Source organism: Salmo trutta, chromosome 15 (genome assembly GCF_901001165.1).
Source record: "Salmo trutta chromosome 15, fSalTru1.1, whole genome shotgun sequence".
Classification (NCBI taxonomy): domain Eukaryota; kingdom Metazoa; phylum Chordata; class Actinopteri; order Salmoniformes; family Salmonidae; genus Salmo; species Salmo trutta.
Genome location: NC_042971.1, coordinates 13,690,870 through 13,714,807, shown reverse-complemented (window position 1 = coordinate 13,714,807; position 23,938 = coordinate 13,690,870). Strand labels below are relative to the sequence as shown.

General features: G+C 42.6%; 1 protein-coding gene across 3 annotated transcripts in view; it reads left to right on the top strand.

The window, feature by feature from the left end:
* The window catches only part of LOC115148518 (rho GTPase-activating protein 26), a 115,382-nt gene that overhangs the window by 90,181 nt on the left and 1,263 nt on the right, over positions 1 to 23,938 (top strand). The window contains exons 21-23 of one of the 3 annotated variants that reach the window (XM_029690465.1): positions 20,693 to 20,728; positions 21,169 to 21,264; positions 22,094 to 22,185. In XM_029690465.1, the coding sequence (XP_029546325.1) occupies positions 20,693 to 20,728; positions 21,169 to 21,264; positions 22,094 to 22,185 (224 nt within the window). The remainder of the gene's footprint in view (positions 1 to 20,692; positions 20,729 to 21,168; positions 21,265 to 22,093; positions 22,186 to 23,938) is intronic. The other 2 variants (XM_029690466.1, XM_029690468.1) reach the window with 2 other exon arrangements.

Sequence of the window (23,938 nt, the reverse complement as noted above, 5' to 3'; positions counted from 1 at the left end):
GTCAGAGCGGCATAGGATAAGATGCAATAGATAGTATAGAATACAGTATATACATTTGGGATGAGTAGTGCAAGATATGTAAACGTTGTTAAAGTGACTAGTGTTCCATTTATTAAAGTGGCCAATGATTTCAAGTCTGTATGTAGGTAGCAGCCGCTCTGTGCTAGTGATGGCTGTTTAACAGTCTGACATAATACCAATTCAAGTGATGATAGAAGACATGTTTGATGGAATTTTATCTTGTCTTGTGAAATCTCCCAAGGGTAGACAAAAGTAATATTGCTCACTGGGAGATGTGAGATGTGTTCATAAAGGCAGCCTCTGGCACATTCAACCTACACATACCACCCACGGCACGTGTGCGTCCTCTCTGATTACAAAAATACTGGAATTGTAATCCATTACGTTACAGGCTAAAATATTGTAACCATATTACAGATACTTTTGAAAAAGTAGATTATTACTTCTAGGATTACTTTTAAATTCAGAAAGGATGTTTGTGAAAAGATTCTTTGACACTTTTCTGTTTCGTCAATGACATTCAAATCAGCATTTAAAAAAGTGTGATTCACCTGAGCGAGTCTGACCACAAGTCTCACTCTCCCTTGCTCAGAATAGGAGGTGGACACGGCAGATTGAATAAGAAATACATTTTGAGCCACTAACGGATGTCATGTGGCTTCCATCTGGTCACCCAGATTAGTGAAGTGCTGTAGAGACTGTTGTCCTTCTGGCAGGTTTCGCAAATGTCAGTTAAGGAACTCTGCAGTTCTGACAGAGTGGTCATTGGGTTCTTGGTCACTTCCCTGACCAAGGTCCTTCTTTCCCGGTTACTCAGTTTGGTCGGACGGCCAGCTCTAGGCAGAGTCTGTGTAGTTCCATATTTTTTCCATTTCCCAATGATGGCGACCACTGTGCTCTTGGAATCTTTCAACACTCTAGAAATTGTTTTACACTCTTCCCCAGATATACACTGAGTGTACAAAACATTAAGGACACCGGGTCTTTCCTTGAATTCAGGTGAAAGCTATGATCCCTTATTGATGTAACTTGTGCTCATGTAAATCTGAGGAGGAGCTAGATGGCACCGATTGTGACATGGCCACCTTGTTTCAGGCTCCTAAGCAAATTTTGCAGTATTTAAAAAAAAGTATATTTCTCACGTTATTAGCCCAGAACTTTCTTTGCATTATTAAATATAGCTGGAAAGAACTTTTGAATATCAGAGAGGCGGTAACTCACCAGCATTTCGACCAGGAATACGACTTTCCTGAGTTGGATCCTTTGTTTGTACCTTCCAAGGAGATTGAACTTATGCCAGAGGCTGCTCCAAGACGCTGCCGGCGTATTCGGAGTGGACTTTTAGTCCAACTCAGGAGGCGTGCACACCATCCACTGCTTCTGAGTATATTACTCGCTAATGTTCAGTCCCTGGACAATAAAGTAGACAAGCTCAGGTCGAGGATCTCCTTCCAGAGAGACATCAGGGACTGTAGCATACTCTGTGTCACGGATCATAGCTCACTCCGGATATACTGTCTCCGTCCATACATCGTGTGGATAGGAATAAAGTTCTCTCCGGGAAGAAGAAAGGCGGAGGTGTATGTTTCATGATTAGCTACTCATGGTGTGATTGTGGTAACGTACAGGAACTCAAGTCCTTTTGTTCACCCAATCTAGAATACCTCACAATCAAGTGCCGACCGCATTACCTCCCTAGAGAATTTTCTTCGGTTATCGTCACAGCCATGTATATTCCCCCTCAAGCCAATACCATGACAGCTCTCAAAGTACATGACTGGACTGAGAAGGCTATCCAAAACATCCAGTTACTCTGAATTTTTCATTCTACTCTGTGGTACGCAATCGTCGAGACCAGGGACTTCCTCCTCAACATGCACGGACACAGCATGACAAACAGAAGAACCCAGCGATGTATCAGTACCGGCCAAAATAACCGGTTTAACGTCCTCTGCGGACTCTCACTGTTCGGCCCCAGAGGAACGTGCATAATAGGGTTTTAGTAGATTTACATGGCACAGTTGGCGCGCTTTCCTCCATTCCCAGAGTGGCAACTAGATAGTTTTGCTGAGTACACTGGCGCACAACCGTATATGGACCTTGAAAAAGAGAACCAACAATTGGCAGCAGAGCAAGAACCTGGTCATCTGGACTAAAGTGACGAGACTCAGCTCGCCGATCAAATATTCCTTTCATCCTCCCCTGTGAAGATGACAGCTTCTCTTTGGCCATCTCACCGGCGTGACCGGAAATCAGGCATCACCGGAAATCACACACAAAAGATAACAGGGACTGAGGTGGCTTGGGAGACTTCCAACCATTCTGGAGCACTGCTAGAAGCCCATACACACTATGTCTGAACACTAGGTCGTTTGGACTGAAACCTGTGCTCTCCTGTGAAACCTCCCTGGTGGCTAACAGTAACCATGGCAACCCCTCCTCCCAATCCTTATCCATCTCCGTACAATAAGCTCTCAACAAAGACTTAAGTGTTTGATGGAAACGTTCCAGCGCTCCTTGACTCTGCACATGATAGGCGCTTGACTAATTGTGTTTAATATGGTGCTGTTGGAGAACCTGACCAAACAGATTAGAGGTGAAATTAGAACCTTGTTCACTCTGAATAACCTTAAGGATTCCAAACAGCGAGATAAACTGAGTCAAATCTTTTAGCACGGACTTAGCCGTGATAGACCGGAGAGGATAGGCAGCAGGAAACCTAGTGGTCTGACACGTCACAGTGAACAGTTAACTACTACCATTCTGAGAGCGAGATGGCCAACACAGTCAACAATCAGATACTCAAAAGGCTGGCTGACTACGGGAATAGGAAACCGCAGTACCGGCTTAATAGCTTGATTAGGTTTACCCGTTAATTGACAGGTGTGACAGGTTTTGATGAACGAAGAAACATCACTCTTTAACCTAGGCCGAAAAAAATGTATCAATATGCAATTGTAGGTATTCCTCATGCCCAGATGTCCAGCAACATCATCGTGGGAAGTTTTCAACACCAACTCACGAAAGTTAACTGGTACAACAACCTGACTAATAGCCTCCCCCACAAAACAACTACTATGAGGCACCTATTTTCTCATCAGGACATCATCCTGGAGAAAATAGTCATGGGCACCATCTCCCAACTGTTCGGCAAGCACAATTTGGTCACGCAATGATTATAATCTGGGGTCAGCCAACTGCGCCTTGATTAGATCGGAGCGGAGCACTGATAACGGGATAACAGGGAAAGTAGTGACAGATTTCTTTAGAACATTATTGTTAGCCGGCGCAGTGACCAGGTCGCCACAGCTCATGGAAGGCGGCACCGCTCGCGCAGAGAACACTCTGCGTGCTCTCATCGGGAATCCTTACAAACGACGGCTTAGTGGAAACCACTGGAGGTGGAGACACAACAGGCCATACACGCTCTCCAGCCAAGTTATTCCCAAGGATAACGTTGATACCCTCAACAGGCAATGATGGACGCACCCCTACAACAACCTTGACTTTCACCAGTTCAGAATCCAACATCAGTTTATGCAAGGGAATTGACAGTGTTCAACCCAATTCCCCTAATTTAAACTGTTCCCCGAATCAGTCTCATCAGAGAAGGGTAAAAAAAGACTCTAACACAACATTTTACATTTACATTTAAGTAATTTAGCAGACGCTCTTATCCAGAGCGACTTACAAATTGGTGCATTCACCTTATGATATCCAGTGGAACAACCACTTTACAATAGTGCATCTAAATCTTTTAAGGGGGGGGGTTAGAAGGATTACTTTATCCTATCCCAGGTATTCCTTAAAGAGGTGGGGTTTCAGGTGTCTCCGGAAGGTGGTGATTGACTCCGCTGTCCTGGCGTCGTGAGGGAGCTTGTTCCACCATTGGGGTGCCAGAGCAGCGAACAGTTTTGACTGGGCTGAGCGGGAACTGTGCTTCCTCAGAGGTAGGGAGGCGAGCAGGCCAGAGGTGGATGAACGCAGTGCCCTTGTTTGGGTGTAGGGCCTGATCAGAGCCTGAAGGTACGGAGGTGCCGCTCCCCTCACAGCTCCGTAGGCAAGCACCATGGTCTTGTAGCGGATGCGAGCTTCAACTGGAAGCCAGTGGAGAGAGCGGAGGAGCGGGGTGACGTGAGAGAACTTGGGAAGGTTGAACACCAGACGGGCTGCGGCGTTCTGGATAAGTTGTAGGGGTTTAATGGCACAGGCAGGGAGCCCAGCCAACAGCGAGTTGCAGTAATCCAGACGGGAGATGACAAGTGCCTGGATTAGGGCCTGCGCCGCTTCCTGTGTGAGGCAGGGTCGTACTCTGCGAATGTTGTAGAGCATGAACCTACAGGATCGGGTCACCGCCTTGATGTTAGTGGAGAACGGCAGGGTGTTGTCCAGGGTCACGCCAAGGTTCTTAGCACTCTGGGAGGAGGACACAAGGGAGTTGTCAACCGTGATGGCGAGATCATGGAAAGGGCAGTCCTTCCCCGGGAGGAAGAGCAGCTCCGTCAAGCAGAGGTTCAGCTTGAGGTGGTGATCCGTCATCCACACTGATATGTCTGCCAGACATGCAGAGATGCGATTCGCCACCTGGTTATCAGAAGGGGGAAAGGAGAAGATTAATTGTGTGTCGTCTGCATAGCAATGATAGGAGAGACCATGTGAGGATATGACAGAGCCAAACGACTCAGAGGCACCTGTGTCCCTCAGGATCTTCACTGGCACTGGGTTGTTACTTCCTAACAGAGACACAAAACCATCTGTAATGAAAGGTAAATAATCTGGGTCAATTGGGACTTTCACATGTACCTGGGCATGAGACGGAGTGAAAGGAGAGAACGGATGTGGGACAGTGCGAGTACTACATTTACCCTTAGCCCTGAGAACAGGACTTTAGTTTTTCCAATGACCTGAACCCTGACACTAGTGACACTCTTGACAGAAGCCAGCTTTACTACGGGAGCCAGGCTCAACCCTAGATGAATGAAGCTCTGCCTGTGAACCAGAGTGTCTCGGTGGGAAAAAAACAAATCTCTCCGAACGCTCCCACTCACTCTGAATACGTGGCTCTGCAAAGCCACTTTTGTGAGTCAAAACATACTTGTCCGCCAAAACTGCAGCTTCAGAGACAGTCATCACTTTTCGTTCGTTAATATACGTCGCTATTCGATCAGGGATTGTGCCCTTAAATGGCTCTAGGATAATCAGATGGCACAGCCCTTGGAAAGTCTTAACTGCAGAGGCAGAACACCAGCGATTAAACTGTAAACTCAACATGAGTCTGTTTATCAGCCCTTTTTAAAGTTTGAAATTGTTGGTGGTAAGCCTCAGGAACCAATTTGTAAATCTGTAACACAGCCATTTTAACCTTAGCGTAGCTGATGCTGTCGGCTACATCAAGAGCTGAATATGCTTCCTGCACTTTACCAGTCAACACACACTGCAACATTAAAGTGCGATCAGAATCATGCCAACTCCTAGTGTCAGCAACACACTCAAACAACAACAACAAAAATTATCTGGGTCCTTCTCATTAAATTTTGGCAACAGCTGTAAGTTTCCAACAATATCAAAAGTGTCCGGGGTACGACCGAGAGAGGAGCGACCCCTAGGTAAATCAGGGTCACCTTCCCTAAGCAAACTCTCCCCTGAGAGCTTTCCATCCCTAACCAATTCCAGCCGCTCTTGTTGCAGCTTGATTTTAACGCTCCAAATCCTGTTTAAATTCCAATTCATTTTCATACTTAGCACGATCATGCTCTTCTCAGCTTAGCACGATCATGCTCTAGCTGTAACATAAGCAGTTTTTTTCTGCTGTTCAAAAGGAAGACTACTATGGCTAACAGACGGATCGGCCATTGTAGCGAAACGGGGAGACAGCTGGGGGAGGGGGGAGTCCTCGGCAGAGGCTGCCTCAGCGTTAACTACGAGTATACCACTCTCCATCAGATTGGCCTTCAATATCAACTTAACAGAATTTTTTTGATGTTTATCACTAATTTCAACCTGGTAGTGTTCAGCGATCTTCAACAGCTGTTCTTTAGTACATAATTCTAACAGTTCCTCTGATGGAACGCAAATGACCTCGTCTACAGCCGTGGCCAAAAGTTTTGAGAATGACACAAATATACATTTTCACAAAGTCATTTGCCTCAGTTTGTATGATGGCAATTTGCATATACTCCAGAATGTTATGAAGAGTGATCAGATGAATTGCAATTAATTGCAAAGTCCCTGTTTGCCATGCAAATGAACTGAATCTCCAAAAAACATTTCCACTGCATTTCATCCCTGCCACAAAAGGACCAGCTGACATCATGTCAGTGATTCTCTCGTTAACACAGGTGTGAGTGTTGACGAGGACAAGGCTGGAGATCATGCTGTCATACTGACTGAGTTTGAATAACAGACTGGAAGCTTCAAAAGGAGGGTGGTGCTTGGAATCATTGTTCTTCCTCTGTCACCCATGGTTACCTGCAAGGAAACATCCTGAGACCATTCATGTGTGGGGTTGCTTCTCAGCCAAGGGAGTGGGCTCACTCACAATTTTTCCTAAGAACACATCCTCAGAGAGCAACTTCTCCCAACCATCCAGGAACAGTTTGTTGACGAACAATGCATTTTCCAGCATGATGGAGCACCTTGCCATAAGGCAAAAGTGATAACTAAGTGGCTCGGGGAACAAAACATCGATATTTTGGGTCCATGACCACGAAGCTCCCCAGACCTTAATCCCATTTAGAACTTGTGGTCAAGAGGCAGGTGGACAAACAAAACCCCACAAATTCTAACAAACTCTAAGCATTTATTATGCAAGAATGGGCTGCCATCAGTCAGGATGTGGCCCAGAAGTTAATTGACAGCATGCCAGTGCGGATTGCAGAGGTCTTGAAAAAGAAGGGTCAACACTGCAAATATTGACTCTTTGCATCAACTTCATGTAATTGTCAATAAAAGCCTTTGACACATGAAATGCTTGGAATTATACTTCAGTATTCCATAGTAACATCTGACAAAAAATATCTAAAGACATTGAAGCAGCAAACTTTGTGGAAATTAATATTTGTGTCATTCTCAAAACTTTTGGCCACGACTGTACATTTAAAGGTATCCCAAACAATAAGGGGATTTGCTGAACCTATATTGTACTGGAGAAAGTCTGTCATAAATGATTTTGTTTTAGTTAAGAACAAGTTGTCCTCCAGTAGACTTTGGTTCAAGTTAGATGGTGATCCGATCTCATTCTGTCTCCTATCAATACTTTTTTAAAGATTTGATGCACGAAAGAAAGTGACAAAAAAGTACTCAAGACGACTAGTTTGATTAAGTATCCTCCATGTACTGTATATCTCACTAGGTCAGGGTTTTTTAGTTTCCAAATATCCACTATTTCTAATGTGTCCATAATATTTGTGATCTCCTTAAGGGCACATTGATGATAGTTTGTAGAGTGATTTCCTTTACAGTCCAGGTACCTCCATGAGGTACCTAACACTGTGTTATAGTCTTCAACCATAATGATTTGATTGTGCAAGTACAATAGATTGGTAAAAATGTTTTAGAAGAAGTGTGGATCATCCTGATTTGGACCAAATAGATTAATGAGCCAAATTTGTTTTTCATCCACTTTCATAATCAAAAGTAGTAAGTATAGCCAGTCATATTCCTTTTCTATTAATCTGCTAAGTTAATTTTCACAAAGACAATTGTGTTTTCATGTTCTTTTTGTTCGCTTTTAGTTTTTTTTCATTCCCTTGCCTGTGAGCCAATGCCACAGATGTTAGAAAATTGAGTAATAATATTTTGTGTGTAGTAGATCTGAGTAGATTGATGTGTGTGATATTGGATTTGGTGAGTGTGTATGTCTGGATAAGAGTAAGACTATAATGTGTGATGTCTAAATAAATAATAACCCAGCCAATATGCATGGCTGAGTGTCTATGTGTGTAACATGAAGTGAGTGTAGCCGTAGTATTCATGATGATAATTGTAATCCATGCGGTATCAACATCATAGTTGCATCATAGTTGCATTAAACATCACATTCATAGAAAAACACATCGCAGCATTTCCATAGTAATTCACAGTTTCACGTAATTATGAAAGAGACGTTGCATTACTATAGAGACGTCTTAACTACTGCCCCCTGTAATCATTTTATTTATTTTCATTCAATTTAATCTCATGACGGAAACCTGGAGTGGAGGTTTTTATTGTAGGCGTGAAGATATTTCAACGTCAGGTCTAGACGATAAAAAGCTACACTGATCATTCGTGCTCGGCTGCCAAATGTATAGGTGTCCCCATAGTATTTCAATTGAGGAAGTGTAATCATAATCATCATTTTAGCGATCCATGGTAGACGTCCCTCCTAATAAAAATGCCCCTCATCCTGCTGATTTGAGCTGCTGAACGGTATTTGCACTTGAGATGCATTTATGGATGAGAAAATTTTACTTGCCATTTCTAAAAAGTTTAGAACAGTGGGGAAATGAAGGTTAAGGTTAGGTTCGCAGTGTGATTAAGGTTAGGTTTAAAATCAAATTCTAAGAAGAAAAATTGTAGAACTAGGCGGGGTTTATTACTTTGTGGCTGTGGTAACTAGTGACGACCAGGCACAACTCCGATATCAAGTGTTTTTTCTCAAAGTTGCTAGGATGTCACAGGTCCTACTTATATCAGTACACTCGTAACAACCTAATCATTACAAAACTTCTATTTGATCAACTAAGCCTCACATAGCAAATAAGCCATTATATGTTTTGTTAACCAAATTCGACAGTCTCTCATTGACCTCCATTCAAAAACTCCTCATCAAGAAAAAAATGAAAACACTTTTTGGGGCCCAGATATCCCTCTCGCTTCACCCCTTCATCTCTTCCTCTCTGATATCATTCTATAGGTTTTTGAGCATCTATTTAAAATATTTACAGATGTTATTAGACAAAGACAACCAGAGCAACATATAGCAGGGAGTTCCAATATGATCATAAAACTACAGACGGGTTATATTGATCGCTGAGAATGACTGTCCATAATTTATTGTATTAGTCATCTCAGCAATTTCTGGTTTTGCTCATCAATAAACAGTCAATAGACATGAAATCATAAAATTACACTAAAACTGTGTAGGAAATCATTAAAGACTTCATAATAACAACCCAAGTGTTAAAAGGAGCGGAGTTGTTCTTTAATAGCTGGCTTTTACATGGTGGCTGAAAGGGTCTCTCTTTGAAACCTGTCAGGTGACAGTGGTCAAGTCTGGGAAAACCTAGCCGTTAGCCAATCAGATCCAATACTACCCTTCAAAGACTGCTTCAAAATAGCCAGGATGCTAGACAGTGAACGGTTGGCACCACGAACTGCCATACAAGTTATTTTAACACAGCACTTGTTTGACTATACAAAGATTTTGATTAGATTTTCTGAATGAAGACAGAGACCCTGGAACCTTTAAATCTGATAAGCTGTTTAACAGTACCATGGCTCAGAAATAGTAATCCTGGTAACGCTAAGAAGTACTAGGAAAAGCTTGACCCTGACCTCAGTGGAAACCTCAGTAAAGAGGCATACTTAGGGGTCAAAGGTTCAGGCCATCCAAAACAGCCTCTGAAAGTGATACAACTTTTACTAATGCAACTTCAGTTTCGTCTCGGTCGTATTTGTAGTTTTATCAGATGGCGAAGTTATGATTTTATGCAAACCTCAGAAAACCATCTGTCTGTTTTGGTTAAGTTGAACCTTACAGGTCCTTTGGTTGGCCTCAGCGATGACCCCATGGCAGGGTCAAGGTCTTTTCCTCTGGGGATCTCAGCTGTTATTGTTTCTTCCTCATCTATTATGTTTTATTAGGAGGGCTGTAGAGCAAGGAAGAGAAAAAACAAGTACCTTGTTTCTCTTTGCCTCTTTTCCTCTGGGGACTCAGACCTCTACCATTTCCTTTTCTCCCACTCAGCCAGTTGTACACAGAGACATCAATCAACAGGGCCAGTCAAAGCCTCAATAACAGTTGCATAAATTGCCTATTCCCAATAGCTATTCAGATAAAAGAAAGAGGTATGTAAATATGGCTGAATTTAAACCGTGTAGTTATTCCCTCCGCAAGGCAATCAAACAAGCGAAATGCTGGTACAGGGACAAGGTGGAGTCTCAGTTCAACGGCTCAGACACGAGACGTATGTGGCAGGGTCTAGAGGAAATCACGGACTACAAAAACAAAAACAGCCACGTCACAGACACCAACATCACGCTTCCAGACAAACTAAACACCTTTGCCCACTTTGAGGATAATACAGTGCCACCGTCGCGGCTCGCTAACAAAGACTGTGTCCCCCCCTCTCCTTCTCCGTGTCTGACGTGAGTAAACCGTTTAAACTTGTTAACCCTTGCAAGGCTGGTGGCCCGGACGGCATTCCTAGCTGTGTCCTCAGAGCATGTGCAGACCAGCTGGCTGGTGTGTTTACGGACATATTCAATCGCTCTCTATCCCAGTCTGTTGTCCCCACATGCTTCAAGATGGCTACCATTGTTCCTGTACCCAAGAAGGTAAAGATAACTGAACTAAATGATTACCGCCCCGTAGCACTCACTTCTGTCTTTATGAAGTGCTTTGAGCGGCTAGTCTAGTATCATATCACTGCTACCTTACCAGCCACCCTAGACCCATTTCAGTTTGCATACCGCCCAATCAGGTCCACAGATGTTGCTATCGCCATCACACTGCACACTGCCCTATCCCTTCTGGACAAAAATAATACCTATGTAAGAATGCTGTTCATTGACTACAGCTCAGCATTCAACACCATAGTACCCTCCAAGCTCATCATCAAGCTGGAGGCCCTGGGTCTCAACCCCGCTGTGTGCAACTGGGTCCTGGACTTTCTGATGGGCCACCCCCTGGTTGTGAAGTTAGGAAACAACAATATATTCATATTTATAGCCTTAGAAATAAGGTTCATGAAATCAATAACTTGCTAACATCAGATAACATTCATATATTAGCCATTTCTGAGACTCACTTAGATAATTCATTTGATGATACAGCAGTTGCAATACAAGGATATAACATTTATAGAAGAGACAGAAGGGGGGAGGTGTTGCTGTATATATTCAGAGCCATATCCCTGTAATTGTGGTTGCAGGTTCACTTGGCACATCTAAAGCCTTTTCTTTTGGGGTGTTGCTATAGGCCACCAAGTGCTAACAGTCAGTATCTAAATAATATGTGTAAACTGCTTGATAATGTATGTGATGTAAACAAAGAGGTCTACTTTCTTGGGGACCTGAATATTGACTGGTGTTCATCAAGCTGTCTGTTCAAGAGGAAGCTTCTCGCTGTAACCAGTGCCTGTAATCTGGTTCAGGCTATTAATCAACCTACCAGGGTGTTTACAAACACTACAGGAACAAGATCATTCACATGTATCGATGACAGTTTTAGAAGAAGTTTGTTCTAAAGCTGTATCCGTACCCATTGGATGCAGTGATCACAATATACTGTCTATATCCAGGAAAGCCAAAGTTCCAAAAGCTGAGCCTAAAATAGTGTATAAGAGATCATATAGATGATTTTGCTGTGACTTATGTAGTTGATGTTAAAAATATTTCTTGGTCTGATGTCATTAATAAGGAGCATCCAGACGCTGCACAATTTAAGAAATTGATTCTTCCAATTATTGATAAACATGCACCTGTTAAGAAACTGACTTAGAACTGTTCAGGCTCCATGGATTGATGAGGAATTGAAAAACTGCATGATTGAAAGGGATGGCTAATATGTCTGGCTACACATCTGACTGGCTGACTTACTGTAAATTGAGAAATGATGTGACTAAACTCAACAAAAAGAAGAAGAAACTGTATTATGAAGCCAAGATCAATGATATAAAGAATTATGGAAAACAACTTTGGAGTACTTAAAATGAAATTATGGGCAGAAAGACCAATTCATATTGAATCAGATGGCTTATCACAAAACCATTTGATGTTGACAATTATTTTAATGATTACTTCTTTGGCAAAGTGGGCAAACTCAGACAGGAAATGCCAACAATGAAAAGTGAGCCATCATATTCATGCATAAAAAAAACAAATAATGAAAGAAAAGCATTACAAGTTAGAATTTTGTAAAGTTAGTGTGGGAGAGGTGGAAAAATTGTTATCGATCAATAATGACAAACCTCCTGGCATTGACAACTTAGATGGAAAGCTACTGAGGATGGTATCTTTATTCTGCAACCCAAGAGTGGTAAAGCAGCCTTTACTGGTTCTAACAGCAGACATATAAGCTTGCTGCCAGCTCTTAGCAAACTGTTGGAAAAAAATTGTGTTTGACCAAATGCAATGCTATTTCTCTGTAAACAAATTAACAACAGACTTTCAGCAGGCTTATATGGAATGGTACTCAACATGTACTGCACTGACACAAATTACTGATGATTGGTTGAAAGAAATTGATAATAAGAAGATTGGGAGCTGTACTATTAGATTTCAGTGCAGCCTTTGATATTATTGACCATAACCTGTTGTTGAAAAAACATATGTGTTATGGCTTTTCAACCTCTGCCATATCGTGGATTCAGAGCTATCTATCTAATACAACTCAAAAGGTTTTCTTTAATGGAAGCTTCTCTAATGTAAAACATGTGAAGTGTGGTGTACCGCAGGGAAGCTTTCTAGGTCCTCTACTCTTTTTTCTATGTTTACCAATGTCCTGCCGCTGACATTAAACAAAGTATGTGTGTCCATGTATGCTGATATACGCAATCAGCAACCACAGCTAATGAAGTCACTGAAACCCTTAACAAAGATTTGCAGTCTGTTTTAGAATGGGTGGCCAGAAATAAACTGGTCCTGAACATCACTAAAACTAAGTGCATTGTATTTGGTAGAAATAATTCCTTAAGTTCTAGACCTCAGCTGAATCTGGTAATGAATGATGTGGCTGTTGGACAAGTTGAGGAGACTAAATGACTTGGCTTTACCTTAGATTGTAAACTGTCATGGTCAAAACATAGATTCAACGGTTGTAAAGATGGGGAGAGGTCTGTCCGTAATAAAGAGATGCTCTGCTTTTTTGACACCACACTCCAAAAAGCAAGTCCTGCAGGCTCTAGTTTTGTCATATCTTGATTATTGTCCAGTCGTGTGGTCGAGTGCTGCTAGGAAAGACCTAGTTAAGCTGCAGCTGGCCCAGAACAGAGCGACACGTCTTGCTCTTCATTTTAATCAGAGGGCTGATATAAATACTATGCATGCCAGTCTCTCTTGGCTAAGAGTTGAGGAGAGACTGACTGTATCATAAGAAACATTATTGTGATGAAAATCCCAAAGTTTTTTTTCCTCGTCAAACTACACACAATACCCCATAATGACAAAGCAAAAACAGGTTTTTAGAATTTATAATAAAATATTACATTTACATAAGTATTCAGACCCTTTACAGTACTTTGTTGAATCACCTTTGGCAGCAATTACAGCCTCGAGTCTTCTTGGGTATGACGCTACAAGCTTGGCACACCTGTATTTGGGGAATTTCTCCCATTCTTCTCTGCAGATCCTCTCAAGCTCTGTCAGGTTGGATCGGGAGCGTTGAGGCACAGCTATTTTCAGGTCTCTCCAGAGATGTTCGATCTGGTTAAAGTCCGGGCTCTGGCTGGGCCACTCAAGGACATTCAGAGACTTGTCCCGAAGCCATTCCTGCATTGTCTTGGCTGTGTGCTTAGGGTTGTTGTCCTGTTGGAAGGTGAACCTTCACCTCAGTCTGAGGTCCTGAGAGTTTTGGAGCAGGTTTTCATTAAGTGTCTCTGTACTTTGCTCCGTTCATCCGTGCCTCGATCCTGACTAGTCTCCCCGTCCCTGCCGCTGAAAACAGCATGATTCTTCCACCACCATGCTTCACCGTAGGGATGGTGCCAGGTTTCCTCCAGACGTGACATTTAGCATTCTGGCCAAAGGGTTCAATCTTGGTTTCATCAGACCAGAGAATCTTGTTTCTCATGGTCTGAGAGTATTTAGGTGCCTTTTGGCAAACTCCAAGCTGGCTGTCTTGTGCCATTTACTGAGGAGTGGCTTCCGTCTGGCCACTCTACCATAAAGGCCTGATTGGTGGAGTGATGCAGAGAGGTTTGTCCTTCTGGAAGGTTCTCCCATCTCCACAGAGGAACTCTAGAGCTCTGGCAGAGTGACAATGGGTTCTTGTTTACCTCCCTGACCAAAATTGCTCAGTTTAGCCGGGTGGCCAGCTCTAGGAAGAGGCTTGGTGATTCCAAACTTCTCCCAGTTAAGAATGATGGAAACCACTGTGTTCTTTGAGACCTTCAATTCTGCAGAAATGCTTTGGTACCCTTCCCCGGATATGTGCCTCGACACAATCCTGTCTCGGAGCTCTACGGACAATTCCCTCGAACTAATGGCTTGGTTTTTGCTCTGACATGCACTGTCAAATGTGGGACCTTATATAAACAGGTGTGTTCCTTTCCAAATCATGTCCAATCAAATGAGTTTACCACAGGTGGACGCCAATCAAGTTGTAGAAACATCTTACGGATGATCAATGGAAACAGGATGTACCTGAACTAAATTTTGAGTCTCGTAGCAAAGGGTCTGAATACTTATGTAAATAAGGTATTACTGTTTTAAAAAATTCATAGATTTGATCAAAATTCGCATTATGGGGTATTGTGTGTAGATTGTTGAGTTTTTTTTTAATTTAGTACATTTTAGAATAAGGCTGTAATGTAACAAAATGTGGAAAAAGTCAAGGGATCTTAATGCTTCCTGAAGGCACTGTATTTATGTTTTATTTATTTTTGTAATTCTGTTGTTGTCTATTAATGTTCTGTATTATGTCATGTTTTATGTTTTGTGTGGACCCCAGGAAGAGTAGCTGCTGCTTTTGAAACAGCTAATGGGGATCCTAATAAAATACCAATACCAAACTCATATTCATTACTTGCCATTCCAAATAAAGTGAAATAGTTTTTGCTCAAATCATTTAAAAGCCAAATTCTTCAGTGTAGGCAGGGCCGTAAGTAAATAGGTAAACTGGGAAATGACTAAATAATTAATCAGGGTGATTTTTTCACAAATAGACAGATATTTACTTTTCCATGGTAGCAAGATCTCATCTATTCTTGCAAACTTTCTGTAAAAATGTGTTGTAGTATGTTCCTTTATTTCTTTAGGTATATGAATACCGAGTATGTCCACTTCACCGTCAGACCATTTTATCAGTAAACTACACGGTTATGTAAAAGTAAAAAATGCTATGATCCAATACGATCCAGTACGTTTGATTGTAATCCAGATAGGCTGTGCAGGGATCCAGATTGCGGATTTAAGAGGAAATTTGAGTGGTCAGCGTACAATGACACCTTTGTTTTTAAACCCTGTATTTCTAGCCCCTCTATACTATTGTTGGATCTGATTTTAATAGCTAATATTTTGATGGCCATAATAAATAGATAGGCCGACAGTGGACAACAGTGTTTAACTTCTCAACAGTTTAATACTTTCTGAGAAGTAGCCATTATTTATTATTTTACACCTGGAGTTACTATGCATAACTTTTACCCATTGTATAAGAGATTCTCCAAAATTAAAATAGTCCAGGCATTTGTATCTAAATTCTAGACGTACTTTATCAAAAGCCTTTTCAAAATCTGCTATGAATACCAGACCTGGTTACCTAGATTTTTTTTATAGTGTTTTATTGTTTCATGTACTTGTCTATATTATCTTCCATGTAAAAAACCTGTCTGATCAGGATGAATAATATTCGACAACACCTTTTAAATTCATTTTTTATTCATTAATGCATTTTGATAGGATTTTTGCTTCACAACACTGAATTGTAAGGGGCCTCCAGCTTTTTGGATTGACTGGATCTTTATACTTACCACATGGATCCTGTTTCAGTGATAGTGAAATCAAACCTACTTGCTGTGTCCATGATAGTTTACCGTTTTTATAGGAGTGGTTAAAACATAGTGGAACTTTGAGTTGATCAAAAATCCCGAGTGGTGCAGTGGTCTAAGGCCCTGCATCTCTGTCCAGCAAGTGTCACTACAGTCCCTGGTTCAAATCTAGGCTGTATATCACGTTTGGCCCAGCGCAATTGGCCCAGCGTTGTCCAGGGTAGGCCGTCATTGTAAAGAAGAATTTGTTCTTAACTGACTTGCCTAGTTAAATATTTGTAATTATTTTAAGTTTCATATACCTCAACTGGTATGCCATCCAGCCCTGGAGTTTTCCCTGGCCTAAAGACTGTAATTGCATCAAGAAGTTCCTCTGCAATTTGGCCCTCACACAAGTCTTTCTGTACAGCTGTTGATTTTACACTATTATTAGTAGAAACATCCTTACAGTTAACTTCAGTTAGTGGAAATGGAAGAGACTGAAAAGAGAACATATACTTACGATCCATTGGGGTACTTCGAACTGTATTATTTTCTCCCACCATAATAATAGAGTACAGTCGTGGCCAAAAGTTTTGAGAATGACACAAATATTAATTTCCACAAAGTTTGCTGCTTCAATGTCTTTAGATATTTTTTGTCAGATGTTACTATGGAATACTGAAGTATAATTCCAAGCATTTCATAAGTGTGAAAGGCTTTTATTGACAATTACATGAAGTTGATGCAAAGAGTCAATATTTGCAGTGTTGACCCTTCTTTTTCAAGACCTCTGCAATCCGCCCTGGCATGCTGTCAATTAACTTCTAGGCCACATCCTGACTGATGGCAGCCCATTCTTGCATAATCAATGCTGGGAGTTTGTCAGAATTTGTGGGTTTTTGTTTGTCCACCTGCCTCTTGAGGATTGACCACAAATTCTCAATGGGATTAAGGTCTGGGGAGTATCCTGGCCATGGACCCAAAATATCGATGTTTTGTTCCTCGAGCCACTTAGTTATCACTTTTGCCTTATGGCAATGTTCTCCATCATGCTGGAAAAGGCATTGTTCATCACCAAACTGTTCCTGGATGGTTGGGAGAAGTTGCTCTCGGAGGATGTGTTGGTACCATTCTTTATTCATGGCTGTGTTCTTAGGCAAAATTGTGAGTGAGCCCACTCCCTTGGCTGAGAACCAACCCCACACATGAATGGTCTCAGGATGCTTTACTGTTGGCATGACAGAGGACTGATGGTAGCGCTCACCTTGTCTTTTCCAGACAAGCATTTTTCCCCCAAACAATCGGAAAGGGGATTCATCAGAGAAAATGACTCTACCCCAGTCCTCAGCAGTCCAATCCCTGTACCTTTTGCAGAATATCAGTCTGTCACTGATGTTTTTCCTGGAGAGAAATGCTTCTTTGCTGCCCTTCTTGACACCAGGCCGTCCTCCAAAAGTCTTCGCCTCACTGTGCGTGCAGATCCACTCACACCTGCTTGCTGCCATTCCTGAGCAAGCTCTGTACTGGTGGTGCCCCGATCCCGCAGCTGAATCAACTTTAGGAGACGGTCCTGGCGCTTGCTGGACTTTCTTGGGCGCTGATGATCCGATAAATGGTTGATTTAGGTGCAATCTTACTGGCAGCAATATCCTTGCCTGTGAAGCCCTTTTTGTGCAAAGCAATGATGACGGCACGTGTTTCATTGCAGGTAACCATGGTTGACAGAGGAAGAACAATGATTCCAAGCACCACCCTCCTTTTGAAGCTTTCAGTCTGTTATTCGAACTCAATCAGCATGACAGAGTGATCTCCAGCCTGGTCCTCATCAACACTCACACCTGTGTTAACGAGAGAATCACTGACATGATGTCAGCTGGTCCTTTTGTGGCAGGGCTGAAATGCAGTGGAAATGTTTTTTTGGGGATTTAGTTCATTTGCATGGCAAACAGGGACTTTGCAATTAATTGCAATTCATCTGATCACTCTTCATAACATTCTGGAGTATATGCAAATTGCCATCATACAAACTGAGGCAGCAGACTTTGTGAAAATTAATATTTGTGTAATTCTCAAAACTTTTGGCCACGACTGTAATTTCTTGCTTGTGAGGTCGATAGTTTAGTAAATATTTTAGAAGAAGTGTGGGTCATCATTATTTGGACCATATAGATGAATTAACCGCATTTCTTTATCTTCCAACAGCATATTTAAAATGATCCACCTTCCTTTGAGACTTAGTGGAAAGCACTATATACAGTAGATACAAACCAGTGTTATTGCGTTATTAGTGTTGAAATTTTGTATGCTCTGTGTAATGTAGAGCTCATAGATCATAGGAGACCAATGTCTAATGCGGCCACAAATTAACACAGTTCCAGCATTTAGAACCAAGATGGTTCCAGAGAAATTCCAATGAGCAGAGTATGACATCTGCACAGCATCATTATGTGGTCAACAGAGAGATGGAAACCCCCTGTGTCAAATTATATACTAACTTTCAAGTGCATCACTGTACTCTACTCCATAATGACCCAGTAAAATAGTAGCTAGTGTACAGAAATAAATGTCCATAATGTAGCCATAATGGCCCAGTAAAACAGTAGCTAGTGTACAGAAATAAATGTCTATTTGGACATTGAAAGAGTATCACAAAATGCCTGACGAATGGCCAGCAAGGTACTGTAGTGTATTTATCAAAATAAACATGACATCTATTGGTAATTGTATGTCCCGCCATGCCCTTCCTGTGTCCTCCCTATTCATGCAACAAGGCACCCTGAGCAGTAATATCCAGCATTTGACCAGAGGCAGCTGAGTAAGGGGGGGTCATTTTTATTTAGTCTGGCAGTGTTGAAACCCCATCTTATAAAGCTCTCTGGGCCTGGCACTATGTAATTTAATGATGTTGTCGAGATTGATGGAGTCTGTGAAAAAAAGCGTGGGATCAATTTCATTAAGCCAGCTCAGGGGTAGCGTGCCGCTCTGGCAGGAGGAGAAGAAATGTGCTGCTAGGCTAGAGATATACAGTGGTGTTGAAAGATGCATTCAAAATACGCTGCTTTAAATTAAACACGGTAGACAAACAAAGGGAGAGATGTACCTGATGTAGATTATAACATTTGTTTAAAATCTTTAAAAAAAAATTACAAAACAATTGATCTGTACACCTTGGTATGTGATTTAGTGTGTTTGAGTTCATCACTAAATTACTTAATGTCATCACCATGGCAACACTAGCTGGAATCACTGAAGAGGGATCAGTTGCAGCCTATAAATAATGGGAATAGATGCGTATGAATTGAATCATCCTTGATCTGTACATTGATGGCCATATATTGGGAACCCATATAGGCTACCTATAGATTCTATGGTGTAATTATTGAAATCAATGGTCTCCACACTTAGTGAATGGTGTGCTCTCTGAAAGACCTCTACTAATTAGGGTTGTAGAGTGTAAAGTAGTGTGCTGCTCTAGTGTCGGGTCTCAACCCACAGTGAGCTCTGTGTGGGTGCTGAGAACCCTTTCTCCCCTCCCCTGCTCCTTGGTGCACAACCCTCCCCCACCACCTCTCATGTTGGCAATCTCGACAGGGCCCATCCCCATGTCAACGCGCTCACTGACGGATGGAGGAGGTTGCATGTCGATATCACACTCCTGGAGAGAGAGAGGAGAGAGAGAGAGTAGAGAGAGAGAGAGAGAGAGAGAGAGAGAGAGAGAGGAGAGATAGAGAGAGAGAGAGAGAGAGATAGAGAGAGAGAGAGAGAGAGAGAGAGAGAGAGAGAGAGAGAGAGAGAGAGAGGAGAGAGAGAGAGAGAGAGAGAGAGAGAGAGAGAGAGAGAGAGAGGAGAGAGAGAGAGAGAGAGAGAGAGAGAGAGAGAGAGAGAGAGAGAGAGAGAGAGAGAGAGAGAGAGAGAGAGAGAGAGAGAGAGAGAGAGGAGAGAGAGAGAGAGAGAGAGAGAGAGAGAGAGAGAGAGAGAGAGAGAGGAGAGAGAGAGAGAGAGAGAGAGAGAGAGAGAGAGAGAGAGAGAGAGAGAGAGAGAGAGAGAGAGAGAGAGAGAGAGAGAGAGAGAGAGAGAGAGAGGAGAGAGAGAGAGAGAGAGAGAGAGAGAGAGAGAGAGAGAGAGAGAGAGAGAGAGAGAGAGAGAGAGAGAGAGAGAGAGAGAGAGAGAGACAGAGACAGAGACAGAGACAGAGACAGAGACAGAGACAGAGACAGAGACAGAGACAGAGCACTGGCTGGAAGATGGAATTCCAAGTGGTTCACAGTGAATCTCCAGCTCCATTGCTGGGAAGGAGGGATGACTGGGGGGAGAGAGGGATGGAGAGATGACTGAGGCATAGGGATGATGACCCTTACTATTCTCCACTCTATTTTTATTCTGTTTGGCAGTGGTGCGCATGCTCTAACACATACCAGCAAACAAACCCTTCATTGAATGGTGACTAGCTCGCAGCCATCTAGCCACATGCCTGCTATGTTGGTGTATCCGTGTGTCCTGGGGCATTTCACGCAGGGCAGATTGGGTCAGTTAGTTTTCTGAAGGGTGTCATGTTGCAGCAGGCAAAGCTAGCTATGTGGAAGCTACGTGGGAAGTGTTATTCGTGGTCTGCACTGTTGTTACCGATGGACGTGTTTCTAAATCTGACAGCATATACTGTGTAAAAGCACAGTGCCCATATATTAAATATAGGCTTCGGCATGCCTTATATAACCACTGTATTTAACTGATTTGTGAAGCAGCATGACTAACTCGATCTCCTCCTTTTGTGACTCCAGGCTGAACCCAAAGAGCCGCACCAGTATCCCAATGAGGTATGGATGTGTTCTTCACGCCCTTTCGTCACTAACCAATGACGCAAATCCATCACAAATAACACGACAATTCAGTTATTGCATGAGGCAAGATGTGTCTGTGCAGTCACAATAACACATCACCTAGCATCAGTATTGCAAGCACTTACCAGTTCCAACACCCCCAACCCACACATACTGATCTATAATTCAAATGCACCCTGACCACAATCGGATATATTTTATCACAGATGCCATCAAACTACAACCACTCTAGTGTAGTGGGAATTGTCATCATATAAAACCAACAAACAACAACCAACTTCCAGCTGATGATTAGTTCCACTTGATGCCTGTATGTGGCCTGTCCAGTTTGCCTCACGTCCCTGCACTCGATACTGGGTATAGCCACTTCATGCTGTCACTGTAGTCATTGTGGCTGTTGTTTGTGTGTCTCTCAGCCCAGCCTCACCGCGCTCCCCCTCCTGGCCGATGTTCTCTGCATCCTCCAGCCCCCAGCCGGCCTCCTCCACCTCCAGTGACTCCTCCCCCATCAGGTGTGTCATCACGACACGCCAACTCTGCCCACCACTCCAGCTTCGCTCGCACCTCCTACCCACAATGCTAATTCTGGAGCTTTGCACTGCCGCACCCCCTCCTCTTCTCCCCCACCACCGTGCATGATAACTGACAGACAGTTCCTGATCACTCTGAGAGGCTTACCCTTTTCACACTATCATGCCAACTTGAACGGCACTGTACTAGCTCGGATTCATTATTTCCTTCCCGACAAGAATCCAGCAACTACGGCAGATGTGTAACCAGGCCTGCAAAGTACAGCTTGGCTCAGCTCAGTAGTGTGAAAAAGGTATTAGTAACTTGGATCAAGGGCTCATCTTTGGTTAATGCACTTTACAGCCAGTCTATCAGACTTCCAAAGGTTTCTATGCATGTAGCCAGGTAATTCAGATGAACTCCAGATTATAAATACCTTGAGTCAGGTCTAGACAGGTTTAGAATAACCTTGGGCCATTTTTTGGAAGCTGTGTAAATATCTGTCGGAAAATAAGTCTACTGACGGTAACTCTTGCAGCCAGATTTATAGCATATTCATTGCTGCATTTTGCTTTACAAGGACATATTTTCTTGTCCAACTATATAAATGTATTTATATGGCACGATGATTATGGGGGAAAAAGTGAATTGTAGGCACACCGAGACTTTCCATATGGGAGCAATGACGACGTTATGAGACACTGATACAGTCGGTGCTTTACCTTTCATTGCTCCCAAGAGATAGTTAGGAGTGGAGGGACACTCAAAGTGCCCAATGTGATATCCTTGTGAGTTGGATTATAACATGTCATTCTCCCTCTCCCTTTTTAGTGTCCCAGGCAGGAAGGCTAGGGCCCTCTACGCCTGCAAGGCGGAGCACATCTCTGAGCTCTCATTCATCGCAGGGACCATCTTTGAAAATGGTGAGTATGGACCACTGTGACTGTTATCTAAGTGAAAAATGTGGGATGGTATTATTCTAAAAACTTACATTGATTGGTCAGATTGCTGGCCTGCAATGCGAGTAGTCCTCCTCCTCCTCTTCTTCATCCTCCCTGGTACCAGTGTGTGGTGGAGGAGGACCAGCAGCAGCAAGGAGGGCCAGGCTGAGGCTTGTCATTACCTTGCCTTACCTTTTTTTTTTTAATCTTCTCCGGGGATGAATCTGATCCTAGCCAGGCTTACAGGGTCCAGTGATCCACTCGTACCTTATCTTAATCGTCCCGCAACCACAGCCTTATTTACACTGAATCACGCCTCTGTCTTAATTTTTTTCCCAATGTTCTTATGAAAACCACATTAAAATAGATAAAAATAATATTAAAGCTAGCTGAGGAGGAGAGATTTGCCTCTCACCAATCAGAATGACATTTACTGTAGACAGAGCTGCAATTTGAGCGAGTAGGGTTATAGATGAAAATAGTTATTTTGATTTTATGAAATACACTGTGTGAATGTTAAAACCCAGTGTAGACTGTCTTCACAGGTCTCTTAGTACCAGAAGGATTATAGTGTGTATCTGGTTGTGTCCAGGGTCTTATGCTTAGGGAACAGCAGAGTTTAGCAGCGTGGGAATCAGCCACACACCCACCCAGGTTGCTGAGGTGCAGGAAGAAAGATGAAAAAAATGATTGAATGATGCCCTGGTCAAAAGTAGTGCACTATATAGGACAGGGGTTGGCAACAGGTGGCCCGTGGGCCAAAACCAGCCCATGAGAGATTTTAGTTTTGGGGCAAAAAATATATACAAATTAATTTGATTTAGTAAATCTGTTCACCAAGTATTCCCACGAATAAAAATAGATATGTGATCGTGTCTCAATGTAATCAAGGTATGAAATTGTTATTTTCAAATGCAATATCTTTTTGGACTTAGTTGTGGTCAATTTGCAGCGTACAAATTAATATAATTATGTTCCGGCCCCCCGACAAAAATTGTCCCGCGGCTGAATCTAGTTGCCTACCCCTGATATTGGGGATAGGATCCCATTTGGGGCACACCCCTAGGTCCATAGCTCTGGGGAGGGTTTGCCGAAGCCTTCCTAACTACCAAAACAAGACTAGGGGCTCTATTCAATCCGTATCGTGGAAATTCAGTGTTACAGTGTGATTGAAATTTAAAGGCAATGTTCCCACATTAGCGGTGACTGCATTCACGGCAAACGCTGCAGATGTCGGCTCAATAGGAAATTACCTTTACATTTCTGTAACTAATCTGTAACTCTTCAGCGATACATATTGAATAGAGCCCTATGTCAGTCAAGACCGAATCGAGAGTTTACACATTCATTTGTTTGCAAAAGTTCTCTTAACGCTGAGTAAACCTGTCATTTATCAGTCCCTATATTTGATTTGTTCAAAATGTTTTTGAAAAAAAATATATATAGAAAACACAGGCTAAATGAGACATTTACAATTTGAATTACCCCTTTAAGTACTTTAAGTTGTAATTTCAATGACCCCTTATGTAAATTCTATCTATAGCCAGCCCGATATGGCTCTTCAGGTTTCACACGTCATACTAGCTTGGGTTATTTCAGGAAGAGGGTGGCTTGGGGTCTCAGTGCTGCTAGGGGTCACAGTTGTACACTGGGGTCTTGTTCATCCTATACCGCCTTCACAAAAAGGTACGCAGCGGTGTGTGTTGCCCCTTCTCCCGTTCTTCCCAAAGCCACC